At 51.5% G+C, this 22,764-nt stretch overlaps 1 protein-coding gene across 1 annotated transcript in view; it reads right to left on the bottom strand.

Moving 5' to 3' along the window:
• CLPB (ClpB family mitochondrial disaggregase) overlaps positions 1-22,764 on the bottom strand; it is a 75,902-nt gene that overhangs the window by 39,881 nt on the left and 13,257 nt on the right. Inside the window, exons 4-5 of the mRNA XM_075337655.1 lie at positions 20,884-20,987; positions 1,221-1,355 (exon numbers count right to left, since the gene is read on the bottom strand). Coding sequence (XP_075193770.1) covers positions 1,221-1,355; positions 20,884-20,987 — 239 coding nt within the window. The remainder of the gene's footprint in view (positions 1-1,220; positions 1,356-20,883; positions 20,988-22,764) is intronic.

Below are 22,764 nucleotides of genomic sequence, written 5' to 3'. Positions count from 1 at the left end.
TCCCAGCATGCTCTGCTGCGCTGTAATAAGGGCCCTGGCGCCTCCTCCGCTTGCGCTCCGCGGTCAGGGGCGATTATAAAACCAGAGTATATTCTTCCCGTGGAGCCGTAAACCGCGGCCGCGATGATTAAAACCGTGGCGGCCACGGCTTCAGGACGTTAACCCCCGCCATCCTGCTCCACAGGCAGCTTATCACAGCAGAGGGTCTGTTACAGTTGCATCACCCCTTCATTCAGGCTGCCAGTCTCTACAGCTGTTCATCCTGAGCCTCCTGGTGCACAGACTGGCACAGCAGGGACTGTGACCCTCCGTGGTCAGTACTGGCCCCTGCGGCCGGTGACATCTGCTGCGCAGAACATGAGACCACTTCCCGGACGTCCTGGAATCCAGGTTAACCAGTCGTTGGCGGGCGCCGCACCCTGCGCCATCTGCAGGTCTAGACACCTGGGGGGGGCTGTGCACGGTCACAGGTGAAATGGAGCAGATAAGAGAGACCTAAAAACAACAGCCCCCGGACGCCCATCTGCCCCCACAGCCACTTTCCCTGCAACATTAACTCTTTGTGCATCGCCGCTCACCTCCGGGCTGCAGGCTGGCGCTGACTGGGTTAATGTGCGGCTGCCCAGTCATGCACTGGTCACCAGATCCAGCAAAGGTCAAGTGAGCGAGCGAGGAGGAGGATGACGGGGAAGAGGAAGATGAGGAGGGAGATGAGGGCGCCTCCGGGCACCGCCGCCTGGTTAAGTGGCCAGATAATGGAGGAGGGCGCCTCCGGGGCCACACGGGCAGGTGGAGAGGAAGCCGAGGACAATAAGTGAAGCGCTCAGCCAAGCGACACCTCCCCGCTGCTGCCGCCACCTGAAAGACTCAGGAAAGAGCGGCCGAGGGGGGGCGACGAGGATGTGCCGGGGCCCAGAGCGGACGCAGAGCCGACGGGACCCCGCGAGGGACGGCCGCAGAGCCGACGGGACCCCGCGAGGGACGGACGCAGAGCCGACGGGGCCCCGCGAGGGACGGACGCAGAGCCGACGGGGCCCCGCGAGGGACGGACGCAGAGCCGACGGGGCCCCGCGAGGGACGGACGCAGAGCCGACGGGGCCCCGCGAGGGACGGACGCAGAGCCGACTGACCCAAAGGGCAATGGCCGCAGCCACGCCAGCCCATTACAGAGAGAAGACGCAGCCCAGCCAGCCTCCATGGGCTGCATATATAAGACTCACCTGCCTCCAACAGAGCTTGGACTGTCCCGTAGTCGTCCATCAGCACAGCGTAGTGCAGCGCGGAGCAGCCCCGGAAGCTGGCGCGGTTATTCAGACGGTTACTGAACTCATCCTCCCGGGTCCGGGTCACCAGAACTACAACAAGAGAAGAAAAGCATCAGCACTATCATCACACCTCACCCCCCCCCCCATCATCCTCCCTCACCCCCCCCCCTTATCATCCTCATCACCCCCCCCCCCTTATCATCCTCATCAACCCCCCTTATCAACCTCATCACCCCCCCATCCACCTCATCACCCCCCCCATCATCCCATCACCCCCCCATCATCCTCAACACCCCCCCCCATTATCCTCATCACCCCCCCCCATTATCCTCATCACCCCCCCTTATCATCCTCAACAACCTCCCTTATCATCCCTCATCACCCCCCCTTATCACCACATCACCCCCCCATCATCCTCATCACCCCCCCCGTATCATCCTCATCACCCCCCCATCATCCTCATCACCCCCCCCGTATCATCCTCATCACCCCCCCATCATCCTCATCGCCCCCCCCATCAACCTCATCACCGCCCCCCATCATCCTCATCACCGCCCCCCATCATCCTCAACATCCCCCCATCAACCACATCATCCCCCATCATCCCCCCATCATCCTCATCACCCCCCATCATCCTCATCACCCCCCATCATCCTCATCACCCCCCCATCATCCTCATCACCCCCCATCATCCTCATCACCCCCCATCACCTCATCACCCCCCATCATCCTCATCACCCCCCATCATCCTCATCACCCCCCCATCCTCATCATCAACCCCCCACATCCACAACACCCCCCCCATCATCCACATCACCCCCCCCCATCAACCTCATCACCCCCCCCAACATCCTCATCACCCCCCCATCATCCTCATCACCCCCCAACACCACCTCACACCCCCCAACAACCTCACCACCCCCCATCATCCTCATCACCCCCCATCATCCTCATCACCCCCCCAACCTCATCATCAACCCCCCCATCAACCTCATCACCCCCCCAACAACCTCAACACCCCCCCCATCAACCTCAACACCCCCCCCATCAACCCTCATCACCCCCCCACACCCACCTCATCACCCCCCCCATCATCCTCATCACCCCCCCCATCATCCTCATCACCCCCCCCCATCAACCTCATCACCCCCCCATCCTCATCATCAACCCCCCCATCATCCCCATCAACCCCCCCATCATCCTCATCACCCCCCCCATCATCCTCATCACCCCCCCCCCCCATCATCCTCATCACCCCCCCCATCATCCTCATCACCCCCCCCATCATCCTCATCACCCCCCCATCATCCTCATCACCCCCCCCCATCATCCTCATCACCCCCCCATCCTCATCATCAACCCCCCCCCATCAACCTCATCACCCCCCCCATCATCCTCATCACCCCCCCCCCATCATCCACATCACCCCCCCCCATCATCCTCATCACCCCCCCATCACCCCCCCCCCATCATCCTCATCACCCCCCCCATCATCCTCATCACCCCCCCATCACCCCCCCCCATCACCCCCCCCCATCATCCTCATCACCCCCCCATCCTCATCACCCCCCCATCATCCTCATCACCCCCCCATCATCCTCATCACCCCCCCCCATCATCCTCATCACCCCCCCCCATCATCCTCATCACCCCCCCCCATCATCCTCATCACCCACCCCCATCATCCTCATCAACCCCCCCCATCATCCTCATCACCCCCCCATCACCCCCCCCCCCATCATCCTCATCAACCCCCCCCATCATCCTCATCACCCCCCCCCCATCATCCTCATCACCCCCCCCATCCTCATCACCCCCCCATCATCCTCATCACCCCCCCCCCATCATCCTCATCACCCCCCCCCCATCATCCTCATCACCCCCCCATCATCCTCATCACCCCCCCATCATCCTCATCACCCCCCATCATCCTCATCACCCCCCCCCCCCCATCATCCTCATCACCCCCCCCATCATCCTCATCACCCCCCCCATCATCCTCATCACCCCCCCCCATCATCCTCATCACCCCCCCCCCATCATCCTCATCACCCCCCCCCCCATCATCCTCATCACCCCCCCCATCATCCTCATCACCCCCCCCCCCCATCATCCTCATATCACCCCCCCCATCATCCTCATCACCCCCCCCCATCATCCTCATCACCTCCCCCCATCATCCTCATCACCCCCCCCCATCATCCTCATCACCCCCCCCCCATCATCCTCATCACCCCCCCCCCATCATCCTCATCACCCCCCCCCAATCCTCATCACCCCCCCCCATCATCCTCATCACCCCCCCCATCATCCTCATCACCCCCCCCCCATCATCCTCATCACCCCCTCCCATCATCCTCATCACCCCCTCCCATCATCCTCATCTCCTCACCCCCATCATCCTCCTCACCCCATCATCCTCCTCACCCCATCATCCTCATCACCCCCCCCCCATCATCCTCATCACCCCACCCCCCATCATCCTCATCACCCCACCCCCCATCATCCTCATCACCCCCCCCATCATCCTCATCACCCCCCCATCATCCCCATCACCATATTCCAATTCCTTAAACATCTCCCTTCCTCTGCTAGCTGCCATTGAATAGAAACCCTCCCACATATCAATTAATCATAAAACCGCTGAAGTTAATGGTAACACGTGAGCAGTTTTCCTTTGCTCTAATTGGTTGCACCACGACGGATCTGAACCAAAAATGATCCAATTCAATCACTGGAAGCAGAGATCCTGCCGGCAGGACGCACCCAATACATCCACTGACCCCCCTGTCATCATGGAACGCTCCAGGGACAGAGACACGGACCTGAACCTTACACAGTGATTAGACTGGAAGAATCCATTATTCTCCTGCCCGGGGGCGTTTGCCCTCTGAACCTTTCACCCCTGCAGGTCAAATACCCAGGGATCCCAGGAAAGAAAGATAGAAATCAAGAGGAGCGAGAAATGAGGACGCACGGCGCAAAACACCCCCAGACACCCCAACATGTGCCCGCGAGATCCCCCTGCTGGAATATCGGAAGGAGAAAAATATACAGTATATATATATAAAAAAAAAAAAAAAACGCAAATCAGGTCTGGTAAAAAGAAAATCCAGGGGCTCCAATGTGCTCCAATGGACGGCTGATAACAGAGAGCAAAACCTTGTACTCATCTGTCCTACAGTCTCCTCCCCCAGTAATGACTGATAAAAGGGAGTAATAGATTGTAGTCACCTGTCCTACAGTCTCCCCCCCCAGTAATGGCTGATAACAGGGAGTAATAGATTAGGACATGTGAGTACAGTCTCCTACCCCAGTAATGGCTGATAACAGGGAGTAATAGCTTGTAGTCACCTGTCCTACAGTCTCCTCCCCCAGTAATGGCTGATAACAGGGAGCAGTGGGCTTCTCTGGGGCTGCAGGTGTAGTCTCTTGTCCTGGAGGTGTCAGGCAGATGCAGCCCCCGGGGGGCGCTCTCTGGGGAGGATGTTGCTATTGATTACACGGGTGGATAATCAGCAGCTGCACTCAGATCTCTGCTCCGCAGGATCAATGATGGCTCATCCACCTGCCGGGCGGTGTACAGGACACGCAGGATCTCGCCTCCGGAGCGTCGCCCCCTGCTGGCCGCAGGTGGGTTATTAATGTGAATACAACGTCGGCTCAGCACCCAGCTTCTCCAGAATCCAGAACGTCCAATCTGCCCAGTAACGCAGTAATGGCAGATACAGCACAAAACTCGGCAGATTTACCATTCAGGACTCTGGAAAGCTGGATGCCACCAGTACTGTAATCACCATCTCAGAGCCACCTAACTTTCCCTGACTCCTGCACAATATATTTATGGAATTAGGAAACAGAAAATAACTCAATAGATTTACCTTTCAGGGGTCTGGGAAAGCTGAGTGATAGACACTTCAGTGCTGAAAGGTTCGTTATAGAGGGTCTAAAATCCAGCTTTCCCAGAATTCAGAACAGCAAATCAATCCAAAATACAATAATATGGAATAAGGAAATACAAAACTAGGCGATTTACCATTCAGGACACTTAGAAAGCAGGGTGATTGATTTTGTTGGCGCTGCCCAGTAGTCACCCAGCTTTCCCATAATGTAAAATGTGCAGAGTTTTGTACTTACCACACAGGATTGTGAGAAAGCTGGGTAGTAGACCCTATAGTACAGCAATTATTGCAGTCTTACAAGCTCTATAACCCAGCTTTCCCAGACTCCAAACTATGAATCTGTACACAATATTGTGACGTTTGAGAAGGTGACATCATGGGAAAGCTGAGTGACTGAACGTGAAGGTCGTCATTGGTATTTTAGTGCGATCACTCAGCTTTGCCACAACACATATATTTGGCATGAGTACTGATAACTAAACTGATGTGTCATGTAGGACTCTGGGAAAGCTGGGTAATCACCTGTAGGTGTTTTAATGACTAATACAGAGTCACCCAGCTTTCCCAGACCACAGATTATGGAATCTCACTAATAATACAAGGCGATTTATACCTCTGCAAGTAAACTATTCCAGCCCCTGGGAAAGCTGGGTGACTGGTTAGTGCACTCACTAACCATTACATATGTCATTCAGTGTCCTGGGAAAGCTGGGTCAGTGACCCGTCACTCAGCTTTCCCAGGAACGGATTTAGACAAAAGTTCCTGGAGATTTTGCTTGTCTTAAAGGGCCGCGCACGCACAAATTTATGCATTTAAGAAAATGGAAAGATGTAGACGAGAAAATAGTGAACGGCGCAGAAACAAATCGCACGAGAAATGCGCAACTCTGTATGTGGGGTGGAAAAGTTTCCCCGGGTGGGGGCCCCACAGAGGGTTAACGGGCCCCCGGTGCGGGATGAGCGCGGCGGCGGCGTGTCAGGGAAGATGAATCTGAGACACTAGGCAGGAGAGCGGTAAAGAGATTAAAGTCTTATTATTACGGGGCGTCTGCTCCCCTCCCCCGCCCTCCGCCATGACAGCTCAGTCATCATCTGTGAGAAATACCGGAGCGCGGCATTAAGATGGCAAACTCGATAAAGCGTCAGGGGGAGCCGCGCCGCACATCCATCACCGCTCGCTGCCGGCCGCGCAAATGTCTGTAATATATTTCTGGTGATGCCGCAGTTTAGATGCTTTTATGAAATAGAAATATGTACAGATGGCGGCGGCGGCGGGCGGGGGAGGGGCGGCGGGGCACCGACACAATGAGACGGCACAAGAGCTGACAATTACATCCAGCATGTCTCACCACCCGAAATGTGGAGAAAGAGGCCGGGGGAAAAACTCAGGAGCCCCGGGGGCCAGGGGATCTGTACGGACTAAAGACGAACACGGCCGTACAGAGGAGGAGATCGAGAGAGCAGCCATGGGGTCTATGTGGCCGTACGGAGGAGATCGAGAGAGCAGCCATGAGGTCTATGTGGCCGTACAGAGGAGATCGAGAGAGCAGCCACGGGGTCTATGTGGCCGTACAGAGGAGATCGAGAGAGCAGCCATGGGGTCTATGTGGCCGTACGGAGGAGATCGAGAGAGAAGCCATGAGGTCTATGTGGCCGTACAGAGGAGATCGAGAGAGCAGCCATGGGGTCTATGTGGCCGTACAGAGGAGATCGAGAGAGCAGCCATGAGGTCTATGTGGCCGTACAGAGGAGATTGAGAGAGCAGCCACAGGGTCTATGTGGCCGTACAGAGGAGACCGAGAGAGCAGCCATGGGGTCTATGTGGCCGTACAGAGGAAATTGAGAGAGCAGCCATGGGGTCTATGTGGCCGTACAGAGGAGATCGAGAGAGCAGCCACGGGGTCTATGTGGCCGTACAGAGGAGATCGGAGAGAGCAGTCATGGGGTCTATGTGGCCGTACGGAGGAGATCGAGAGAGCAGCCATGGGGTCTATGTGGCCGTACGGAGGAGATCGAGAGAGCAGCCATGGGGTCTATGTGGCCGTACAAAGGAGATCGAGAGAGCAGCCCGGGGTCTATGTGGCCGTACAAAGGAGATCGAGAGAGCAGCCATGGGGTCTATGTGGCCGTACAGAGGAGATCGAGAGAGCAGCCACGGGGTCTATGTGGCCGTACAGAGGAGATCGAGAGAGCAGCCATGGGGTCTATGTGGCCGTACAAAGGAGATCGAGAGAGCAGCCATGGGGTCTATGTGGCCGTACAAAGGAGATCGAGAGAGCAGCCCGGGGTCTATGTGGCCGTACGGAGGAGATCGAGAGAGCAGCCATGGGGTCTATGTGGCCGTACAGAGGAGATCGAGAGAGCAGCCACGGGGTCTATGTGGCCGTACAGAGGAGATCGAAAGAGCAGCCACGGGGTCTATGTGGCCGTACAGAGGAGATCGAGAGAGCAGCCACGGGGATCTGTACGGACTAAAGACGAACACGGCCGTACAGAGGAGATCGAGAGAGCAGCCACGGGGTCTATGTGGCCGTACAGAGGAGATCGAGAGAGCAGCCATGGGGTCTATGTGGCCGTACAGAGGAGATCGAGAGAGCAGCCATGAGGTCTATGTGGCCGTACAGAGGAGATCGAGAGAGCAGCCACGGGGTCTATGTGGCCGTACAGAGGAGATCGAGAGAGCAGCCATGGGGTCTATGTGGCCGTACGGAGGAGATCGAGAGAGCAGCCATGAGGTCTATGTGGCCGTACAGAGGAGATCGAGAGAGCAGCCATGGGGTCTATGTGGCCGTACAGAGGAGATCGAGAGAGCAGCCGGGAGGGGGAGGGGGTGTCTGTGCGGACTGAAGAGGACAATACGGCTGTACAGAGGAGATCAAGAGAGTGGCCACGGGTGTCTGTGTGGACTGATGAGGACAAAACAGCCGTGCAGAGAAGACCGAGTGAGCGGCCAGGGGATCCGTATGGATTGAAGAGGACAACGCGGCCATACAGAGGAGACCGGCAGCCAATCAGCAGCTGAGAGTGGTGAATTACAATGTGACCCACCCACCGGACTACACACATCATATCTCCCCTGTGCTGTAATAAGAGGTGATATCTCCCCTGTGCTGTAATAAGAGGTGATATCTCCCCTGTGCTGTAATAAGAGGTGATATCTCCCCTGTGCTGTAATAAGAGGAGATATCTCCCCTGTGCTGTAATAAGAGGTGATATCTCCCCTGTGCTGTAATAAGAGGTGATATCTCCTCTGTGCTGTAATAAGAGGCGATATCTCCCCTGTGCTGTAATAAGAGGCGATATCTCCCCTGTGCTGTAATAAGAGGTGATATCTCCCCTGTGCTGTAATAAGAGGTGATAGCTCCCCTGTGCTGTAATAAGAGGTGATATCTCCCCTGTGCTGTAATAAGAGGCGATATCTCCCCTGTGCTGTAATAAGAGGCGATATCTCCCCTGTGCTGTAATAAGAGGCGATATCTCCCCTGTGCTGTAATAAGAGGTGATATCTCCCCTGTGCTGTAATAAGAGGTGATATCTCCCCTGTGCTGTCATAAGAGGTGATATCTCCCCTGTGCTGTCATAAGAGGTGATATCTCCCCTGTGCTGTAATATGAGGCGATATCTCCCCTGTGCTGTAATATGAGGCGATATCTCCCCTGTGCTGTAATATGAGGCGATATTACAGCACAGGGGAGATATCACCTCTTATTACAGCACAGAGGAGATATCACCTCTTATTACAGCACAGGGGAGATATCACCTCTTATTACAGCACAGGGGAGATATCACCTCTTATGACGGCACAGGGGAGATATCACCTCTTATTACAGCACAGGGGAGATATCACCTCTTATTACAGCACAGGGGAGATATCGCCTCTTATTACAGCACAGAGAAGATATCGCCTCTTATTACAGCACAAGGGAGATAAGAGGCGATATCTCCTCTGTGCTGTAATAAGAGGTGATATCTCCCCTGTGCTGTCATAAGAGGTGATATCTCCCCTGTGCTGTCATAAGAGGTGATATCTCCCCTGTGCTGTCATAAGAGGTGATATCTCCCCTGTGCTGTAATAAGAGGTGATATCTCCCCTGTGCCGTCATAAGAGGTGATATCTCCCCTGTGCTGTAATAAGAGGTGATATCTCCCCTGTGCTGTAATAAGAGGTGATATCTCCTCTGTGCTGTAATAAGAGGTGATATCTCCTCTGTGCTGTAATAAGAGGTGATATCTCCTCTGTGCTGTAATAAGAGGTGATATCTCCCCTGTGCTGTAATAAGAGGTGATATCTCCCCTGTGCTGTAATAAGAGGTGATATCTCCCCTGTGCTGTAATAAGAGGTGATATCTCCCCTGTGCTGTCATAAGAGGTGATATCTCCCCTGTGCTGTCATAAGAGGTGATATCTCCCCTGTGCTGTCATAAGAGGTGATATCTCCCCTGTGCTGTAATAAGAGGTGATATCTCCCCTGTGCTGTAATAAGAGGTGATATCTCCCCTGTGCTGTAATAAGAGGTGATATCTCCCCTGTGCTGTCATAAGAGGTGATATCTCCCCTGTGCTGTCATAAGAGGTGATATCTCCCCTGTGCTGTAATAAGAGGTGATATCTCCCCTGTGCTGTAATAAGAGGTGATATCTCCCCTGTGCTGTAATAAGAGGTGATATCTCCCCTGTGCTGTAATAAGAGGAGATATCTCCCCTGTGCTGTAATAAGAGGTGATATCTCCCCTGTGCTGTAATAAGAGGTGATATCTCCTCTGTGCTGTAATAAGAGGCGATATCTCCCCTGTGCTGTAATAAGAGGCGATATCTCCCCTGTGCTGTAATAAGAGGTGATATCTCCCCTGTGCTGTAATAAGAGGTGATATCTCCCCTGTGCTGTAATAAGAGGCGATATCTCCCCTGTGCTGTAATAAGAGGCGATATCTCCCCTGTGCTGTAATAAGAGGCGATATCTCCCCTGTGCTGTAATAAGAGGCGATATCTCCCCTGTGCTGTAATAAGAGGTGATATCTCCCCTGTGCTGTAATAAGAGGTGATATCTCCCCTGTGCTGTCATAAGAGGTGATATCTCCCCTGTGCTGTCATAAGAGGTGATATCTCCCCTGTGCTGTAATATGAGGCGATATCTCCCCTGTGCTGTAATATGAGGCGATATTACAGCACAGGGGAGATATCACCTCTTATTACAGCACAGGGGAGATATCACCTCTTATTACAGCACAGGGGAGATATCACCTCTTATGACGGCACAGGGGAGATATCACCTCTTATGACGGCACAGGGGTGATATCACCTCTTATTACAGCACAGGGGAGATATCACCTCTTATTACAGCACAGGGGAGATATCGCCTCTTATTACAGCACAGAGAAGATATCGCCTCTTATTACAGCACAAGGGAGATAAGAGGCGATATCTCCTCTGTGCTGTAATAAGAGGTGATATCTCCCCTGTGCTGTCATAAGAGGTGATATCTCCCCTGTGCTGTCATAAGAGGTGATATCTCCCCTGTGCTGTCATAAGAGGTGATAATCTCCCCTGTGCTGTAATAAAGTGATATCTCCCTGTTCTGTTATAAAGAGGTGATATCTCCCTGATGCTGTAATAAGCTGTATATCTCCCCTGTGCTGAAATAAGGTGATATCTCCCTGTGCTGTCCATAAGAGGTTATATCTCCCCTGTGCTGTCATACGAGTTCATATCTCCTCTGTAGCTGTAATAAGGAGGTGATTAGTCTCCCCTGTGCTGTCATAAGAGGTGATATCTCCCCTGTGCTGTAATAAGAGGTGATATCTCCCCTGTGCTGTAATAAGAGGTGATATCTCCCCTGTGCTGTAATAAGAGGTGATATCTCCCCTGTGCTGTCATAAGAGGTGATATCTCCCCTGTGCTGTCATAAGAGGTGATATCTCCCCTGTGCTGTAATAAGAGGTGATATCTCCCCTGTGCTGTCATAAGAGGTGATATCTCCCCTGTGCTGTAATAAGAGGTGATATCACCCCTGTGCTGTAATAAGAGGTGATATCTCCCCTGTGCTGTCATAAGAGGTGATATCTCCCCTGTGCTGTAATAAGAGGTGATATCTCCCCTGTGCTGTAATAAGAGGTGATATCTCCTCTGTGCTGTAATAAGAGGTGATATCTCCCCTGTGCTGTAATAAGAGGTGATATCTCCCCTGTGCTGTAATAAGAGGTGATATCTCCCCTGTGCTGTAATGAGGTGATATCTCCCCTGTGCTGTAATAAGAGGTGATATCTCCCCTGTGCTGTAATAAGAGGTGATATCTCCCCTGTGCTGTAATAAGAGGTGATATCTCCCCTGTGCTGTAATAAGAGGTGATATCTCCCCTGTGCTGTCATAAGAGGTGATATCTCCCCTGTGCTGTCATAAGAGGTGATATCTCCCCTGTGCTGTAATAAGAGGTGATATCTCCCCTGTGCTGTAATAAGAGGTGATATCTCCCCTGTGCTGTCATAAGAGGTGATATCTCCCCTGTGCTGTAATAAGAGGTGATATCACCCCTGTGCTGTAATAAGAGGTGATATCTCCCCTGTGCTGTAATAAGAGGTGATATCTCCCCTGTGCTGTAATAAGAGGTGATATCACCCCTGTGCTGTAATAAGAGGTGATATCACCCCTGTGCTGTAATAAGAGGTGATATCTCCCCTGTGCTGTCATAAGAGGTGATATCTCCCCTGTGCTGTAATAAGAGGCGATATCTCCCCTGTGCTGTAATAAGAGGTGATATCTCCCCTGTGCTGTAATAAGAGGTGATATCTCCCCTGTGCTGTAATAAGAGGTGATATCTCCTCTGTGCAGTAATAAGAGGTGATATCTCCCCTGTGCTGTAATAAGAGGTGATATCTCCCCTGTGCTGTAATAAGAGGTGATATCTCCCCTGTGCTGTAATAAGAGGTGATATCTCCCCTGTGCTGTAATAAGAGGTGATATCTCCCCTGTGCTGTAATAAGAGGTGATATCTCCCCTGTGCTGTAATAAGAGGTGATATCTCCCCTGTGCTGTCATAAGAGGTGATATCTCCCCTGTGCTGTCATAAGAGGTGATATCTCCCCTGTGCTGTAATAAGAGGTGATATCTCCCCTGTGCTGTAATAAGAGGTGATATCTCCCCTGTGCTGTAATAAGAGGTGATATCTCCCCTGTGCTGTAATAAGAGGTGATATCTCCCCTGTGCTGTAATAAGAGGTGATATCTCCCCTGTGCTGTAATAAGAGGTGATATCTCCCCTGTGCTGTAATAAGAGGTGATATCTCCCCTGTGCTGTCATAAGAGGTGATATCTCCCCTGTGCTGTAATAAGAGGTGATATCTCCCCTGTGCTGTAATAAGAGGTGATATCTCCCCTGTGCTGTCATAAGAGGTGATATCTCCCCTGTGCTGTCATAAAAGGTGATATCTCCCCTGTGCTGTAATAAGGGTATGTGCACACGTTGCTTTTTTTTCAGCGCGGAAAAAAACGCACCCTCTGGCAGAGCATTTTGAATCTACAGCTACTTCACCCAAAATGTTGCTGTAGCAACAATATTCTCACTTTTAGGCCCGTTTCACACGTCAGTGAAAAACAGTGACGTTTTTCACTGGCGTGTAAAACATGCACATGTCCCTCCGTGTGCCGTGAATCACGGCACACGTGGGTTGTCTAAGTGCAATCCGGGCTCCGTTCTCCGTGGCCCGTGATTGCACTTAGAGATTCACTCACCTGCGCCCGCTCCCGCTCTCCATGGTGCTGATCGCTCACGCGGTGCAGCATCCGGCTGGCGCTGACCCCCGCAGCAGCTGCTTCCGGGTCGGCTGTGTCGCACATCATGAATATGTGCGACAATAATGAGCCGGCTCAGAAGCAGCCGGCAGAACGGGCTGCAGAGGACATCGCTGGACGCCGGGAGAGTAAAAATGATTTTTATTTTACAAGCACTTTTTTTCTGGCACGTGTCTCACGGATCACACCACTGCGTGGTCCGTGGGACATCAGTGATGCCAGAAAAAAATGGACATGTCTCCGTGCGGCAATCACGCACACGCGGGTACGCCGCACGGAGACACGTGCAGTGAAAAATCACTGATGTGTGAGCAGACTCATTCATTATAATGCGTCTGCGTATGTCAGGGATTCTGGTACGTTTAAAAAAAAGCACAAACGTCCCAGAATCACTGATGTGTGAAACAGGCCTAAGGCTATGTGGCCATGATCCAGCGACACGGCGTCCAGTACACAGTGTCAGCCTCCTGCAGAGATGTGAGTGTTGTCCACGGGAGAACGCAGCTGCCCATGCCCACGATTTGGGTTCAGGCTGCTGTGGAGCTCTATGCTACCTGCAGAGAACACTCTCGTCTCCGCAGCATAAATTGACATGCTGAGGCTCGGGAAGCTGCGCCACAGGTCGGTTTATGCTGCGGAGAAAAGAAGCACAGTGGGCATGAGATTTCTAAAAATCCTTCCACTGTGCTTCTACTGCACAACGCAGCGTCATGGACGCAGGGAAAACAATCTGCGCCCAAAACGCTGCAAACCCCGATTGTGGGCACACAGCCAAAAAAGCGTCAATGGAGGTCAAATATATATACAACGTCCCACCCCCCCCTGCATATTCTAAGCTGGCACCTTTAGTACCTTTCATGTGGCACTAAAGGGTGCCTAGCCTAGTTTTTATCACAAAAACAAAAAAAAAAAATGGCGTGGGGTCCCCCCTATTTTTGATAGCCAGTCAGGGTAAAGCAGACAGCTGTAGCCTGCAAACCACAGCTGTCAGCTTCATCTTGTCTGGTGATCAATTTGGAGGGCTCCCCAGGTTTTTTTTTTATTTATAAATAAAAATAATAAAAAAATATAACATGGGGTCCCCCCAAATTAGATCACCAGCCAAGGTGAAGCTGACAGCTGAGGTCTGGTATTCTCAGGGTGGGAAGAGCCATGGTTATTGGACTCTTCCCAGCCTAAAAATAGCAGGCCACAGCCGCCCCAGAAGTGGCGCATCCATTAGATGCGCCAATCCTGGCGCTTCGCCCCAACTCATCCCGCGCCCTGGTGCGTTGGCTAACGGGGTAATAAATGGGGTTGATACCAGATGTGTAATGTCACCTGGCATCAAGCCCAGCAATTAGTGATGTCACGGCGTCTATCAGATACCCGACATAACTAATTGACAGTAAACAAAAGCAAAAAAAGACAACAAAACATTTTTTATTAGAAAAAACACTCCCCAAATCATTCCCTTGTTCTCCAATTTAATAAAAAAAAAAATGGGTCCGCAGAAATCCATTTGGATGTCCCACGTCGGCTCTGGACCTTCTAGAATATGGGGGCACGTTCAGGGAACGTATCCCCCATTTTCTAGGAGGGCAGACCCTCCATTTGAGGAGAGTGGGTGCCAAAAATCTGCACCCACTCTCCCCGGGTCACAGCTGCAGAGTGCCGAGCAGCCAGCACAGCTTTCTGAACACAGTGCTGGCTGTCAGCTGCTCTGCACATGTGACCGGCCGGCGTCTGCTGTGAAGGAGGAGGGGGCCGCGGGGGGATCAGCGCTGCGACCGGACAGGTATGTATGACACCGGGGGGAATTGGGGTGAACGGGCAGGGCCTGGGGGGCATTTTTCTGTCGCATGTGTTATTGCACATGCGACAGAAATCATAGGAGCAGGGCGGCCGGTGCGCTACTGTGCGCGCAGCCATGTTGGATTTTCGGGAGGGGGGGCGGGGGTCGGGGCGGGCACTTTGGCGACACCGGGGGCTTTGCCAGGAAGTGAGGTCAACAGGAAACCTCTTGACCTCACTTCCAGGTAAATGCCTGCGTTCTGGCGTGCCGACAAAGGCCGCGGACCGCAACAAAAAAGCAGGTCCATGCGGTGTAGCTGCGTTCTGACCCCACATCATTGATTTCAATGGGGGAGAGAACGCAGCCACAACGCACAAAAGAAGTGACATGCTGCTTTTCTTTCCGCACCGATTTTTGGCATCCAAAACGCTGCGGAAAGAAACGCAGCGTGTGCACTGATTTTTCAGCTTTCCCATACACTTTGCTGGGAAAGCTGAACGCATGCAATTTGCCACTGAAACGCTGCGGTTCAAAACGCAGCGTTTCCGCGGTAAAAAACGCAACGTGTGCACACAGCCTTAGTGGTGATATTTCCCCTGTGCTGTAATAAGAGGTGATATCTCCTCTGTGCTGTAATAAGAGGTGATATCTCCCCTGTGCTGTAATAAGAGGTGATCTCTCCCCTGTGCTGTAATAAGAGGTGATATCTCCCCTGTGCTGTAATAAGAGGTGATATCTCTCCTGTGCTGTAATAAGAGGTGATATCTCTCCTGTGCTGTAAGATGCAATATCTCCGCTCCTTTTCTCTCTCTCTCTCTCTCTCTATATCTATATATGCCATATTCTGCCTGTCTTGCTCCAAAGTGACGTCATTACAGTGACAACAGTCGCCACAGCGCGTGCGCTAAAAAGGCTGCGACCAACGGCTCAGCTAGGGCTCCCTGCACACGTAGCCAGGGTACACATCGGGTTACTAAGCAAAGCACTTTGCTTAGTTACCCGATATTTACCCTGGCTACGTGTGCAGGGAGCCTAACTGAACAAGCCGAACTATGGGCCGACAGGACGACGCCCGACACTTCCCCGCTCAGCTCCGCCCCCCCCCCCCCCGCACTCCGCATGTATACATTGAACACACATACACACTCACCTGTCCCCAGCATTAAGGAATAACGTTTGGAACTCCATTCTACGTCTGAACTGGGTGCAAAAAAACTAAAAAACATCACTATGGGGAGATAAGGCATGCACACCAGTGACTATGGAAGGGGAATACATGGAATAGCAGAAACTGCTGTGTGAATACTGACATGAAAAATTCAATAGCTATTTGTAAGAATGAAATGTGAAAAATGGAACCTGCATTACTGCCATGAACATATGAATAAAGAGAAATTTAGCTACTGAATTGATCAATGCAATAGAGCCCCAACACTACGCCAAAGTATTTCTCTACGTTGGGGTCCCTAGCTTGTGTGTGTCCTCTCATGCAGTTAAAACTGCATGAGAGGACACACACAAGCTAGGGACCCCAACGTAGAGAAATACTTTGGCGTAGTGTTGGGGCTCTGTTGCATTGATCAATTCAGTAGCTAAATTTCTCTTTATTCATATATTCATGGCAGTAATGCAGGTTCCATTTTTCACATTTCATTCTTACAAATAGCTATTGAATTTTTCATGTCAGTATTCACACAGCAGTTTCTGCTATTCCATGTATTCCCCTTCCATAGTCACTGGTGTGCCTGTCCCCAGCATTGACGTCCTCACCGCCATGGTCCCGCTCAGCTCCACCCCCCGCACTCCGCCCCCGCACACATTAGGCTGCTTCCACACCTGCGTTGTGTGACGCATGTGACGGATGCGTTGCAAATAGTGAGCTAATAAAGTAACGGATTCCTGTAAAAGAACGTTTTGATTTTTTTTTTTTATTGTGTTTTTTTAATGTTTCGTCGGGAAAAAGAGATTTGCGGTCGGGAGGAGAGAGAGGTGACCGCAAATCCCCTGAGTGACCACAGTGAGCCGCGCTATCAGCGGTGCCGTCACTCAGGTGACCCGCGGCCACAGGTGTAGTCCTCCACCTGAGAGCTGTGTCCGCAGGTCACCTGAATGAGGGCACAGCTGATAGCGCGGCTCACTTCAGTTGCTGCGGGGAGATGACAGAGCGGTCGTGATCTACGGTCGCTCCTGTCAGCTTCATGTAGCAGAGCTGAAAGCGTCGGGGGACCTCTGTGGATTACGTCGGACCGGGAGGGGTATTTGGGGGTTTAATAAAGTGGTGAAAGAGGGTTTTTTTTGTCTTTTATTCCAAATAAAGGATTTTTTGGGTGTATGTGTTTATTTTCTTTAACTTACAGGTTAATCATGGAAGGTATCTCGGGGAGACGCCTGACATGATTAACCTAGGACTTAGTGGCAGCTATGGGCTACTGCCATTAACTCCTTATTACCCCGATTACCACCGCACCAGGAAAATTCGGGTTGAGCCGGGTAGAGTCCCGTAACTGTCGCATCTGATGGATGCGGCAATTCCAGGTGGCTGCTGGCTGATATTGTTAGGCTGGGGGGCTCCCCATAATGTGGCGCTCCCCATACTGAGAATACCGGCCTTCAGCTGTGTGGCTTTATCTTGACTGGTATCAAAATTGGGGGGGACCGCACGTCGTTTATTTTTTTATTTATTTTACTGCACGATATAGACACGCCCACCTGCGGCTGTGATTGGTTCCAGTGAGACAGCTGTCACTCATCGTGGGGGCGTGGCTGACTGCAACCAATCATAGGCGCCGGTGTGCGGGAAAAGCAGGGAATATGAGATGGAATAATGAGCAGCCGGCATTTTCAAAAGAGGAAAAGCCGCCGGAGCTTTGTGACAGCCGTGCAGCGTCGCGCCCGTGATCGGTGAGTATGAGAGAGGGGGTGGAGATGGGGGGGGGGGGGGGGGAAGAGAGACCAGGAGTGATTTTAAACGATTTAGATCGTTCTGCTGGACATGCTGAGCATGCTCAGTAGAACGTGACGGAAATTGTCAGTGGATTCCGCCGCTTAGAGCATAGCGGCGGAATCCGCAACCCTAGACAAATAGACACCTTAGCGGATTCCAACCGAATCTGTCAATGTGCGTTATTTTAACAACCCAAAAAACATTACATGCAGCGTTCCTTCCGCCCGACGCTGCGTCAAATTAATGACTCAGCGTTGTCCAGCGGATGCAACGTAGATACTTACGCGTTACAGTGCGTTGTCAATACAAGTGTATGGAGAAAATACGTAATTACTTACCGGTAATGTGTTTTTTCTGAACCCATGACGGCACCACGATGTAAGGGTGCCGTCATGGGTGCTGGAAAAAGCGCAGTGCGTTAACTGCCTGCGCTATTCTCCATAGCGGCGGATTACACTGAATGCAAGTGTGAAAGCGGCCTTACCCCGCAGGATGGGGGCACATGTCAGAATGGTGGCTGCACCACGATGGGGGCACATACCAGCATCAGCCCACATACCAGGATGGGGGCCATACAAGGATGGAGACTATACCAGGATGGGGGCCATACAAGGATGGAGACTATACCAGGATGGGGGCCATACAAGGATGGAGACTATACCAGGATGGGGGCCATACAAGGATGGAGACTATACCAGGATGGGGGCCATACAAGGATGGAGACTATACCAGGATGGGGGCCATGCAAGGATGGAGACTATACCAGGATGGGGGCCATGCAAGGATGGAGACTATACCAGGATGGGGGCCATGCAAGGATGGAGACTATACCAGGATGGGGGCCATACAAGGATGGAGACTATACCAGGATGGGGGCCATGCAAGGATGGAGACTATACCAGGATGGGGGCCATGCAAGGATGGAGACTATACCAGGATGGGGGCCATGCAAGGATGGAGACTATACCAGGATGGGGGCCATGCAAGGATGGAGACTATACCAGGATGGGGGCCATACAAGGATGGAGACTATACCAGGATGGGGGCCATACAAGGATGGAGACTATACCAGGATGGGGGCCATACAAGGATGGAGACTATACCAGGATGGGAAACAGTTTTTGGCCATGGACAACTGTACGTTGCGTTTTCAAGAGTGACAATGAGATCCAACGTCAGACTGCAAGTTGTTGACCCCCTTTACAAGGAAAGTTACTTACAGATAGTGAAAAGGGCTTCACACAAAATGTGGTGTGCAAAAATATGTTTACGGCACTTTCCACTGTCCATGGCCTTCTTCCATTACAAGCCATGGACATCATTAGACTCATCTATATATATAATTGAGAAAAAGGAGCCAGCACGATCCGAAATTGGCATGCATCATATAAAAGGTGCAAATTCACAGATTTATTCCAACTGTACTATAATAAAAAAAAACCCAAAACTTTTAACTTTATCTAGGAGGCCGCATGGCAAATGAAATACAGAATATAGAGTAGGACCCCCCTATTGAGATTTGCCGTGACGTTGGCAGGGGTGGCTCAAAGAATTGATCAATTATTTGCTAAAAATCTCATTTATATTACAGTACAGTTGGAATAAATCTGTGAATTTGCACTTTTTATATGATGCGTGCCATTTTCAGATCGTGCTGGCTCCCCTCTCTCATATATATATATATATAATTGCCTTATTCTGTTTGTCTTGCTCCAAAATGACGTCATTACAGTGACAACCGTCGCATTGGCCGCTCGGCTCGGCCCGCCCCCTGCATGCATTGGCCACGCTCCCTGCACACTTTGCCTGCTCGGCCACTCCCCCCACACACTTTGCCCACTTGGCCACGCCCCCGAACACTTTGCCCGCTTGGCCATGCCCCCCCCCCCCCCGCACAATTGGGCATCTAAACACCTCCCCCCCAGGACTACTCCTCCTATTATCCTCCTCTCCCCCCAGGACTATTCCTCCTATTATACTCCTCTGCCCCCAGGACTACTCCTCCTATTATTCTCCTCTCCCCCCAGGACTACTCCTCCTATTATCCTCCTCTCCCCCCAGGACTACTCCTCCTATTATCCTCCTCTCCCCCCAGGACTACTCCTCCTATTATTCTCCTCTCCCCCCAGGACTACTCCTCCTATTATTCTCCTCTCCCCCCAGGACTACTCCTCCTATTATTCTCCTCTCCCCCCAGGACTACTCCTCCTATTATTCTCCTCTCCCCCCAGGACTACTCCTCCTATTATCCTCCTCTCTCCCTAGGACTACTCCTCCTATTATCCTCCTCACCCCCCAGGACTACTCCTCCTATTATCCTCCTCTCTCCCTAGGACTACTCCTCCTATTATCCTCCTCTCTCCCCAGGACTACTCCTCCTATTATCCTCCTCTCTCCCTAGGACTACTCCTCCTATTATCCTCCTCTCTCCCTAGGACTACTCCTCCTATTATCCTCCTCTCTCCCTAGGACTAGTCCTCCTATTATCCTCCTCTCTTCCCAGGACTACTCCTCCTATTATCCTCCTCTCTTCCTAGGACTAGTCCTCCTATTATCCTCCTCTCTTCCCAGGACTACTCCTCCTATTATACTCCTCTCTCCCCAGTACTAGTCCTCCAACACACACTGCACAAAACATACCTCCCCTCAAAACACACACACACACAGCGCTCCACAAACAACGCAACACACACAATACAACACACAAACAACACCGCTCTCAATCCCCACACACCCAGAACATTTACAGCGCCCTACACAAACACCTGGCAACTACACAGAACACACACACACACATACATATACATTATATATATATATATATATATATATATATATATATATATATATAACAAAAATCATACATTACCTACACAATAAATTCTAGAGTACCCGATGCGTTGAAGGTGGCCGGATTCTAATATAATGAAACTGTTTCTTCTGTTTGTCATTTTAAAACCAATAAACAATTATAAGATTAACCCTAACCCCTCCAGTGCATTCATTATACACATTCTAGACTGCCCGATACCTTACAATCCGGCCACCTTCTAGTGTATTATAATGCTCCTGCTCTATTATAGGCTGCAGTCTCCAGTGACCGTCCCTTTAATCCCGCAGCGTTTATAATATTGGGTAGTACATGCAGTGACTGGCGCACGCCGCTCTGGATCCGGCTATCATGGTCCGGAGAAGCCCCCGCCGTCGCCCGCTCACCTTGCAGCGAGTGCAGATTCTTCTCCTTCGCCACCTCGTACACGCTGGAGAAGTCGTCTCCGAGGTTGGGGTCAGCGCCGGCGCCAAGTAATAACTTCACGACACTGAAAACAGAGAAGGAGGGGGGTGAGGGCGACCCAAAGAGCTGACAATCCACCGCACACACACACAATGCTGCAACACAGTGTAGGGAAAGTATAAGCTACACAGCATACTGCAGCCACCTCCAGAGCTGCACTCACTATTCTGCTGTTACATCATGTCTTATCCTCCAGTCACCTCTAGAGCTGTAGTCACTATTCTGCTGTTACATCGTGTCTTATCCTCCAGTCACCTCCAGAGCTGCACTCACTATTCTGCTGTTACATCATGTCTTATCCTCCAGTCACCTCCAGAGCTGCAGTCACTATTCTGCTGTTACATCGTGTCTTATCCTCCAGTCACCTCCAGAGCTGCAGTCACTATTCTGCTGTTACATCATGTCTTATCCTCCAGTCACCTCCAGAGCTGTAGTCACTATTCTGCTGTTACATCATGTCTTATCCTCCAGTCACCTCCAGAGCTGCAGTCACTATTCTGCTGTTACATCGTGTCTTATCCTCCAGTCACCTCCAGAGCTGCAGTCACTATTCTGCTGTTACATCGTGTCTTATCCTCCAGTCACCTCCAGAGCTGTAGTCACTATTCTGCTGTTACATCGTGTCTTATCCTCCAGTCACCTCCAGAGCTGCAGTCACTATTCTGCTGTTACATCATGTCTTATCCTCCAGTCACCTCCAGAGCTGCAGTCACTATTCTGCTGTTACATCATGTCTTATCCTCCAGTCACCTCCAGAGCTGTAGTCACTATTCTGCTGTTACATCATGTCTTATCCTCCAGTCACCTCCAGAGCTGCAGTCACTATTCTGCTGTTACATCATGTCTTATCCTCCAGTCACCTCCAGAGCTGCAGTCACTATTCTGCTGTTACATCATGTCTTATCCTCCAGTCACCTCCAGAGCTGTAGTCACTATTCTGCTGTTACATCATGTCTTATCCTCCAGTCACCTCCAGAGCTGCAGTCATTACTCTGCTGTTACATCATGTGTAGCCTCCAGTCACCTCGATCGGGAGGGGGGGGGGGGGGGTGTTAATATATATTCATTACATACACGGGCCTATAATGAGGTTTCACCTTGCGGGGGGCACAACCTGCCGCACTTCACTATTGATCCCACTATAGATTCATGGTGGGTCAATAGAGACGAGGGGTCCACGTGTGGCTGTGCAGCGCTGGCGCCGGGCAGCTGGGACCACTCATCCAGGATGTCTCTACAGAAGAAGGACAGTCGGGTGTGACGTGGGGCGAGCCCACCGATGTCCTCCTCTAATTACCCCCACCAGGGAGCGAAGGCTCAGCCGGGGGAGGGGGGCGCTGTGCACGCTGCGCTATACTCAGGGTCTATGAATCTCCACCAGTCGTCTGATAATCCAGCACCGACTGATTACATCCCTCTAATTATTGTCATCATGGCAGCCGATGACCGGCCGCTGTCACATATATTGTGCCATGTTACGTGACGGCGGTATACTGTGACAGCGGCCGGTCATTGGCTCCCATGATGACAATAATTAGAGGGATGTAATCAGTCAGTGCTGGATTATCAGACGTATAATATATATATATATATATATATATATATATATATATATATATATATATATATATATATATATATTATATATATATATATATTATACTAGGTGTAGTACCCGGCGTTGCCCGGGATAGCAACTGTCTCTCTCCCAGTCTCTGTCTGTATGTCGCTGTCTGTCTCTTTCCTTGTCTGTCTATGTCTCTGTCTGACTATTTCTGTCTGTCTGTATTTGTATCAGTCTC

This window comes from Anomaloglossus baeobatrachus, chromosome 2, assembly GCF_048569485.1.
Source record: "Anomaloglossus baeobatrachus isolate aAnoBae1 chromosome 2, aAnoBae1.hap1, whole genome shotgun sequence".
NCBI classification, from domain to species: Eukaryota; Metazoa; Chordata; class Amphibia; order Anura; family Aromobatidae; genus Anomaloglossus; species Anomaloglossus baeobatrachus.
Note: the sequence above shows the minus strand (reverse complement) of the source record. Positions and strands in the feature narration are given on the sequence as shown.